This window comes from Mastomys coucha, unplaced genomic scaffold (assembly GCF_008632895.1).
Source record: "Mastomys coucha isolate ucsf_1 unplaced genomic scaffold, UCSF_Mcou_1 pScaffold3, whole genome shotgun sequence".
NCBI lineage: Eukaryota > Metazoa > Chordata > Mammalia > Rodentia > Muridae > Mastomys > Mastomys coucha.
This window is the reverse complement of record NW_022196909.1, coordinates 28,060,884-28,070,486: the sequence shown is the minus strand read 5'-3', so window position 1 is coordinate 28,070,486 and position 9,603 is coordinate 28,060,884. Positions and strand designations below refer to the sequence as shown.

At 44.9% G+C, this 9,603-nt stretch overlaps 1 protein-coding gene across 2 annotated transcripts in view; it reads right to left on the bottom strand.

The window, feature by feature from the left end:
* Slc25a16 (solute carrier family 25 member 16) overlaps positions 1-9,398 on the bottom strand; it is a 21,533-nt gene extending 12,135 nt beyond the window's left edge. For both annotated transcript variants that reach the window (XM_031348051.1, XM_031348052.1), the window contains exons 1-3: positions 9,144-9,398; positions 4,342-4,434; positions 1,772-1,905 (exon numbers count right to left, since the gene is read on the bottom strand). In XM_031348051.1, coding sequence (XP_031203911.1) covers positions 1,772-1,905; positions 4,342-4,434; positions 9,144-9,276 — 360 coding nt within the window. In that variant the 5' untranslated portion in view covers positions 9,277-9,398. The remainder of the gene's footprint in view (positions 1-1,771; positions 1,906-4,341; positions 4,435-9,143) is intronic.
* Positions 9,399-9,603: the final 205 nt, after the last annotated feature.

Sequence of the window (9,603 nt, the reverse complement as noted above, 5' to 3'; positions counted from 1 at the left end):
AAAACAAAAACAAAAAACAAAACAAAACAAAAAAAGATAAGAGAAAAAAACAAAAAGGAAAAAGAGGGGGTGGTGGGAGAAAGATAAATCTAATGAGTATAACAGGAAAGCTGTTGAAACCTTGCTCCAAAACAATAAACTTTTGTAACATGATTTCACTTATTTAATAACAAAGACCCAAACTGGGGACACAGTTCCCTGATAAAACATTTGTCTAGGACTTGTCTCTCTGCTTTTTATCCTCTGAACAGCAAAATATGTATGCACATATGTGTGCATAATTATATAGTTATATAATACACATTTAATAAGCATATGTTCATACTTCATGCCAATCGAAAACATATAAACATAACAAATGAATATAAGTATAGAAATATAAAAGAGAAGTCACACCAGTATTCTCAGAGAACTGGAGAACAAGCCTATTAAATGGGCTAAGCATGCTTGCTGCTCTTCCAGAGGATGTAAATTCTGTTGAGCACCCTCATCAGCCAACCCCAGCTCCAGGGGAAACCCAGTGCTCTCTTCTGGCCTCCACAAGCACTCACACACACATATACACACACATATTTTTTAATTTAAAAATCATATTGAAATATTATAAATTTATCTTTTTAAAAAACACTTGAATTCTTATTCATTTTATTTTCTGTGTGTTTGTATGTGTGTGAGTGGGTGTGCACATTCATTTAGTCAGGGGACAGCGTGAAGGAGTCAGCTATCTACCACGTAGATCCCAGGAACTGCACATAGGTTGTTAGGATTGGCAGAAGCCACCCTCTAGCCACCACACTGACCCTGTATCTATCTTTTGAGCTGGTCGAGGTGGTATACGCCTACAATTCCAGCACTTGAGAGGGAGAGAAGGCAAGATTAGGAGTCCAAAGCCAGCCTTGGCTACACAGTAAATTCTAGGCAAACCTTACATAAATACCAGATCCATCTCAAAACAACCTAAAGGGAATGAGAAGATGCTTAGTTGGGAAAGCGGTTGCCACAGAAGCATAAAAGCTTGCACTGCATTCAAAGCACCCAAACCTACCTTTGACGTTAAAACTGCTAGTGAGCACAGTAGGCTCAACCTCAGCACTGGGAAGAATTCCAGTGGAGAGCATGCAAGCATACCCATATAATCCCAGAGTACAGAGAACTGTTCTGTACTCTAAGGTTGCATCATTTGTCAATAAAAATCCTATGGCCTATAGGAAGGGGTAGAATAGAAGGTGAGACATCCGGTCAGCAGAAAGGATTCTAGGATACAGCCAGACTGGGATTTGCCCAGGAACATGGAGGTCAAAAACATGGCAGCTGAACAGAGGTAACCACGTGGCAGAACTTAGTAGAATAAATGGGATAATAAGTTATGACCTAATTGGGGAACCAACCTAAGCTTATGGCCAAGGTGTTTTGTAAATATATTTTGAGTCAAGAGTCATTCCAGTTGTTTGGGCCTAGGAGGAAAAAAAAATGCACTCAACATCCCTGTACTTGGGAGGCTGAGGCAGGAAGATCACCAATCCTAGCCTGTGTAAAGATACTGTTTCAGAACCACAAAACAGCAAGGAGCTACAAGATGGTTCAGCAGGAGAGACATCCACCAAAAACTCTGAGAACCTGACTCCAATACACAGACCCCCCCTTGATGGAAAGACTTCTACAAGTTGTTCTATGACTTCCATGTACACACACACACACACACACACACACACAAATGTTTGGTACTAAACATAACATTCAAAGACATAGAAAGAAAGCAAAATCCAACTACCGTTTTATAATGCTCAAAGGCCATGAACTGGATTGCACCATAGGGAAAGATCCGAATCATCATTGCACCGTTTCCTTTATATAATCCAAGGTAGCCTTCCTTTTGGGGAACAGCGCGCAGTGTAGAAAGTACCCCTATTTGTGGAAAGAGTTTAGAAGAAGAATACTATTAAGGTAATGGAAACTTTGAAGCAGGCATGTGGCTCACATGTGTAATCTGTTTGTATGCATTTATTATCATGTATGTGTTTGAGAACGTGTGCACACTGGTGTGTTCATCTCACTGCATGTGTGCAGGACAGAGGACAGCTTTGAGGAGTAGGGTCTCCTTCCGTAGTTACATGGGTTCTGGGATCAAACTGAAGTCATTAGGCTTATGTGGTAAGCACTTTACCCACAAAGACATTTTGCTGACCCTTGTTGTTTCCCCTTTTTCCTTTCTTTGTTTGTTTCATGTGTGTGTGTGTGTGTGTCTCACCATACAGCTCCAGCTGGCCTACAATTGGTAATTCACAATTGGACTATAATCTGGACTAAAGACATGCGCCCTAGCTTGACACATTTTGTTCTTTTTCTAAGAGTGTAATCTCAACACAGGGAAGGCTAAGGCAGGAAGATCACATGTTCAAGGTCAGCCTGGGCTACATGTAAGTTTCAGGCCCAACCTAAAGAACAGTGTCTTAATGTTTCCTCCTCCAATAAATATATTAAAATTCAATTTTTCATAAAAAACACTGATAGAGATTAACAAATCATCATTCATAATGAAATTTTATTTAAGAAATTACATAATTTCAAGAGTATTTTAGATTTTTTGGAAAAGGTCTCCTATGAGTGAGGCTGGCCTCAAATGCCCTAGGCAGTCAAGAATGACCTTGAAGTCTTGATCATACTGCTTCTACCATTGAAGCACTGAGATTATTAGTATACACCATCATGCCCGACCACAAATGGTAATTTTTTGTTTTTGTTGTTTTGTTTTGTTTTTCAAGACAGGTTTTCTCTGTGTAGCCCTGGCTGTCCTGGAACTCACTCCGTAGACCGGGCTGGCCTCAAACTCAGAAATCAGCCTGCCTCTGCCTCCAAAATGCTGGGATTAAAGGCGTGCGCCACCACCACCTAGTAAAGTTCACTTACACAGAAATTAATCGCAGCACCAGGGAGGCAGAGACAGGCGGAGAGTGTGTTCCAGGGCTACACAGAGAAACCCTGTCTCAAAAAACAAAAAAACAAACAAACAAAAAAACCAAAAAAATGAAGACCCTGTCTTGAAAAAACAAACATAAAGAAAGAACAAGAAATGGAGGGAGATAAGGCCCTTGAAAGGCTTGTCCCAAACATAAACATGAACTCTACTCCTCTTTCTATAAAAAAAACAGGTAGATAGTGTTCCATTCCTTTTCTTTTTTTTTCCGAGACAGGGTTTCTCTGTGTAGTCCTGGCTGTCCTGGAACTCACTCTGTAGACCAGGCTGGCCTCGAACTCAGAAATCCGCCTGCCTCTGCCTCCCAAGTGCTGGGATTAAAGATGTGCGCCACCACCGCCTGGCCTTTTATTATATCTAAGTACACAGTAACCGACTTCAGACACATCAGAAGAGGGCGTCAGATCTCATTACAGATGGCTGTGAGCCATCATGTGGTTGCTGGGAATTAAACTCAGAGCCTCTGGAAGAGCAGTCAGTGCTCATAACCGTCTGAGCCATCTCTCTACCCTGTTCCATTCCTTTTCATCTTTGGCTTTTTGGCAAGTTGGAAATATTCCAACCTAGCTTTTTTGCCAACTTGACACAAGCTAGAGTCATCTAAGAGGGGAGAGTATCTGCTGAGAAAATGCCTCCATACAGGGCTGTAGGCAGGCAGGCCTGTAGGGTATTTTCTTAACTAGTGATTGATGTAGAAGGGGGCCCAGCCCAGCACGGGTGGGATGTTCGATGAGTTCGATGAGAAATTGGTCCTAGGTTCTATAAAAAGTACATTGAAGGCTGGAGAAATAGCTCAGCAGTTAAGAGCACTGACTGCTCTTCCAGAGGTCATGAGTTCAAATTCCAGCAACCATATGGTGGCTCACAACCATCCATAATGAAATGTGACGCCCTCTTCTGGTGTCTGAAGACAGTTACAGTGTACTTATGTATAATAAATAAATAAATCTTAAAAAAAAAAATACACTGAGAGCCGGGCCCTGTTAGTGCACACCTTTAATCCCAGGACTCAGGAGGCAGATGAGGTCAGATCTCTGAGATCCAAGCCATCCTGGGTCTACAAAGGACTGCCAGGACTACACAGAGAAACTCTGTCTTGGAAAACCAAAAAGGAAAAAAAAAAAGACAGAGTGAGCAAGCTGTGAAGAGCAAGCCAGAAAGCAGCAATCTTCCATGGCCGCTATCCTGGTGCACACTTCTGCATCAGCTCCTATGGTTCTGCCCTGACTGAGTTCCTGACTGCCTTCAGTGATGAACTGTGATACAGAAGAGCAAGCAAAATAAACCATTTCCTCCCCAGCGTGCTTTGGTCACAGAGTTTTATCACAGATATAGAAGCCCTGACTAAGATAGCATGGAGAACTCACCTAGATGTTTGTAATGGTGGTTGTGAGCTTGTAATAAAACCTTTACTCGGTCCAGGGGGGCAACTGTGGTTTTGGCGCAGCATCCAGCAATTCCTAAAAGAAAATGAAAGACACTGAAGACAGCTATAATGTACTTATATATAATAAATAAATAAATCTTCAAAAACAAATCAAACAAAAACCGAACAACAATAACAGCAAAACAATGAAAGAAAAAGGGAATTTAAAAAAAAGAAAGAAAGAAAAGAAAATGGAAAGGTCAGAAAGAAACTGGAGACCATGTCCTCTAAAGAGAATCATCACAGTCCAGCCAGGACACCAAGTGCACGTTGGTTTGGTCTCCATGGGAGAAGTGCTTAGTAAGAGGTTCTGCAGACCAATGGCCCTGTTCCCTGTAACTTATAGACAAGTTCTAAGCGTATCTAGTGATGTAATATCCAATGCCGGATGAACAGACAGCAATTTACCCAACCAGAAGTTCCATTTGAAACTCTCTTCTAAAAATCTTTTCATCAAAACATCAAAACAACCATTCCCTGCAAAATCAATTGTTCATTTACAGTGTAGCGAGTATGCATTTGGTGCCTATCCTGTGGCACTGGTGGGCAGGTGTGCATGCAAGCAGAGGCATGCTTACAGGAAGTTCCTATAGATGCCTGCCTGAGCTGTTAGCCTACCAGCAAGGTTGGCTCTAAAATGACTGAATAAAGGACATGTTGGCACATTCCAGGCATCAAGAGTTTGAGACAAGAGAACTCTGAGTTCCCATTGCTGGAGCTACACAGTTCCAGGCCAGCTTGAGCTACAGAGTGAGATCAGGTCTCAAATAAATAAATAAATAAATAAATAAATAAATAAATAAATAAAATTAAACAATTATCAGTCATTGTCTTTAATCCCCAGCACTTGAAAGTAAGTTATCTATGAGTTAGGGGCTAGTCTAGTCTAGATAGTGAGTTCCAGGACACCCAGAACTACAGAACTGTAGAGAGACCCAGGCTCAGAAAAACGAACTACAGAAAAAAACAAGAGCTAGAGACATGGCTGTAGTGGATTAAGGTACTTGCCATCAATCCTCATGACCCGAGTTTCCTCCTGAGACCCACATTATGGAAAGAGTAAACCAGTTCCCACAAGTTATACTCTGACCTGTGCACAGTGCCCCCCTCCACACACACACACACACACAAAGAAAGAAAGAGAGAGAGAGACAAAAAAAATATAAGAAGGAAGACATTCAAGACATTTTAGATGCCGGGCAGTGGTGGCACACACCTTTAATCCCAGCACTTGGGAGGCAGAGGCAGATGGACTTCTGAATTTGAGGCCAACCTGGTCTACAGAGTGAGTTCCAGGACAGCCAGGGCTACACAGAGAAACCCTGTCTCGAAAAAAACCAAATCCAAACCAAAACAAAAACAAAAACCAAACAACAACAACAACAACAACAAAAAAGACATTTTAGGAGCCAGTTGTGGTGCATGCCTTTAGTCCTGGCACTCAGGAGGCAGGGGCATATGGGTTTGAGCCCCACCTGCTCTACACTTCCAAGTTCAAATCCAGGAGACAGACAAGGCTGATCTCTGGTGCTCACTGGTCGGCTACCCTAGCCAATCAGCAAAAGTTGAGTGTTCAGTTTGTAACAAGCACTAGGCTAAGAAATCTGACTGTAGACACTGTGCCAAGATAGTTACAATCTCATTTAACCCTTTCCATACTCGAGCATCGCAGTCTGGTGGCACAGGCCTGTGATCCTACCTACTACAGAGGAGGAGCAGAAGGATCCCAAGCTTAGAGCTTGCCTGTGCTACAGGGCAAGTACAAGTCTGCTACAGGCAACTTAGTGAGCCTGAACACGAGCGAAAGCGCTGGGAGCATGAGCTGCTCTTGCAGGCATATGGTGGCTTACAACCACCTGTATGTAATTCTAGTTCCACGGGATTGAACAACTTCTTCTGCCTGTGCACACCAGGGCTGCACAGGGTGCACACACATACATACATACACGCAGGGGAAACACACATAAAAACTAAGTAAGTAATTATTTCTTAAAAAGAAAAAGGAGAAGCAGCAGGAGCAGCAAAACAGGGTGTGGTGGCCACATCTGAGACCTGACACTAGGGAAGCAGAGGCAGGGGTCTGAGGAATTCAGTCACCTTCAGCTATAAACCAAGTTGGAGGCCACCCTGCCATATATAAGACAGAAGTCTTAAAAAACTCTAGCCAGGCCTATAATCCCAGCACTTGGGAGGCAGAGGCAGGCAGATTTCTGAGTTCCAGGACAGCCAGGGCTACACTGAGAAACCTTGTCTTGGAAAAAACAAACAAACAAACAAAACAAAAAACAAACAAACAAAAGAACTCTAGCCAGACACGGTGATACACATCTTTTTTTTTTTTTAAGATTTATTTATTTATTACATGTAAGTACACTGTAGCTGTCTTCAGACACTCCAGAAGAGGGCATCAGATCTTATTACAGATGGCTGTGAGCCACCATGTGGTTGCTGGGATTTGAACTCAGGACCTTCAGAAGAGCAGTCAGTGCTCTTAACCGCTGAGCCATCTCTCCAGCGTGATACACATCTTTAATCCCAGCACTCAGGAAGCAGAGGCAGCCAGAGTTTGAGGCCAGCTGTATTGGGAATGTAATTATTTTTTTAATTTTTACATAGATTAAAATATTTTTTTTAATTAAAAAAAAAAAACCAACAACTATCTCCCTGGTCTGGCAAGATGGCTCAGCACACACGAAAAGGCACTTGTCGCCGAGCAGTGGTGGCACATGCCTTTAATCCCAGCACTTGGGAGGCAGAGGCAGCTGGATTTCAGAGTTCGAGGCCAGCCTGGTCTACAGAGTGAGTTCCAGGACAGCCGGGGCTACACAGAGAAACCCTGTCTGGAAAAAAACAAAAAACAAAACAAAAAGAAAAGGAACTTGTCTTCAAGCCTGAAGCTCTCAGTTGAGTCCTCAAGATCCACCTGGTACAAGCATAGAATTACTCCCAGAAGCTAGCCCCTGACCTCCACATATGCTTGGCATGCCTTTGTGCACAAGCATGCATACAATAAACAAGTAGGCAAGCAAATATAATTTGTTAAATGTGCTTATCTTATGTGCATGAGTGATTTGAGTGCAGGTTTGGTTGCACATCATACGTATGTCTGGTACCTGCCAAGGTCCAAGAAGGGCCAGATTCCCTCTGGGACTGACATTTAAGGTGTCATATAGATGCTGGCAACAAACCTGGCTGCTCTGCAAGAGCAGCCAGTGCTGCAACTCTTCAGCCCCAAATATGATTTTTAAAGGCAAGATCTGGCAAGATGGCTTAGTGGGGAAAATGTTTGCCACCAAGCCTAATGACGTAAGCATGATTCCCAGGGGCCACACGACAGAAGAGAACTGACACGTTATCCTCTGAGTGCCACATGAAGAGTGTGACAGGTACAGACAGGCACACAGAGGAAAATGTAAACTTTAAATAACTGAAAAAGTGCTCAGGTCTCAAGAGGCTGGGCATGTCACTGGGCCGAGCATATGCAATCCATCACAGCCTCTATAGCTTCATGCTCTTAAATACTTGGTCCCTGGTTGGTGGAACTGTTGGGAAGGATTGGGATGTGTGGCCTTGTAGGAGAAGGTGGATCACTAGGTTTTGAGGTTCAAAAGACTCCCACCATGGCCAGTGTGTCTTTCTGTGCCTCCTGCTTGCTGATTAGGATGAGAGCTCTCAGCCATTGCTGAAGTCATGGTTTTGCTCTGCTATCATAAGACTCTAAAACCAAAGCCCAAGTAAACACTTTTTTTAAAAAAGAAGATTTATTTTTTATTTTATGTGTATGAGTGCCTCTGCCTCCCAAGTGCTGGGAGTAAAGACATGCACCACCACTGCCCTGCTAGTCATAAATAATTAAATGCCAAGTCAAATAATCATTGTCCAAGGGGACGGTTAAGAGCTTCAAACATCTGCATACAGAAAGGGGGAAGAACCCCCGAGACAATAAACCACCAGCTGGTCAAGCAACCACAAAGCACAGAACTTCTTTTCAAGCAATTGCAAGCTTGTTTACCACGATTTCTGGAACCAGTTTGGGTTGTAGGCAGTTTTGCACAATACCCTTAGTCATTTTATTTTGTCTTGAGACAGGGTATCACTTTGCATTCCTGGATTGTCCGGAACTTGTTATGTAGACCAGGTTGACCTCAAACTCAAGATCTGCCAGCCTCTGCATCCCTGGTGCTGCGATTTAAGGCACACTCCACCATATCCAGCTCATATCCTAGTCTGTTTTTCAAAGTTAGCCTCCAGAGATGGACTGTGCAGCCTGGGCCTATAATTCCAGCACTTGGGATGTAGAGGCAGGAGAATCAGGAGTTCAAAGCCAGCGTCAACTATATAAGGAGCTTGAAGTAGGAGCTACATGAAATATCCTCATATCATTATGCACGCGCGAGGGCGCGCGCGCGCGGAAGGGGCGCGAGCCCAAGCTGGCCTCCATCTCCATTATTTGCTTTCCTTTTAAGCAAAGAACAAAATCCAATCCTACACTGTCATTCAGGTTGGTAATAACAGAAAGGGATGGTGCCCACCATGTCCCACCTAGAGGATCCTTTTTTCAACCTTTGGGAACAAGGGCTTGGTTCAGCGCAGGGATTAGCCCCGGCTGCAGCGGCTGGGGTAAAGGCCCGGCTGGACGCTGCAGCAGGAGAAGCCCCGGACTGTCAGAGCGGCCTCTGGCTCTGACCGGCCAGCAGCCGGGCTTCCCTACCCAGCCCCGGGGTCCCGGCGGCGGATCCTTACCTCCGGCCAAGAAGGAACGCAGCCAGTAGAAGTCTCGGCGCGAGGTCGGGCCCCCGCTCCCCGCCGCCTGCGGCACCGCGGGTGCAGGCTCGGCCGCCGCCAGGGCCGCCGCCGCAGCCGCCAGGGCCGCCATCGGGACCTGCGCCACGTCCCGAGCCTCCGCTGCCAACTTACAAAACACTGGGCAGCACCATGGCTGGAGCCGGCTCTGACAGGAGCCTGGCCGCCGTGCGGGCGGGGCCAGATGACGGCCATGGCGCGGCGGCGCGGAATGATGACGCACGCGGCCGCTGCTGGGGCCCCGCCCAGAGAACGAGGCGGAAGTGGGCGTCACCCAGGGAGTCCGGGAGGCTTGGGGTCTTGGGGTTACCTGCCGAAGGTTTGCGAGCCTCGTTAGCCCGACGAGTTAGTTCAGGCTTGCAGTCTCAGCATGCGAGAGCCTAATGCAGGCCAATGGAGA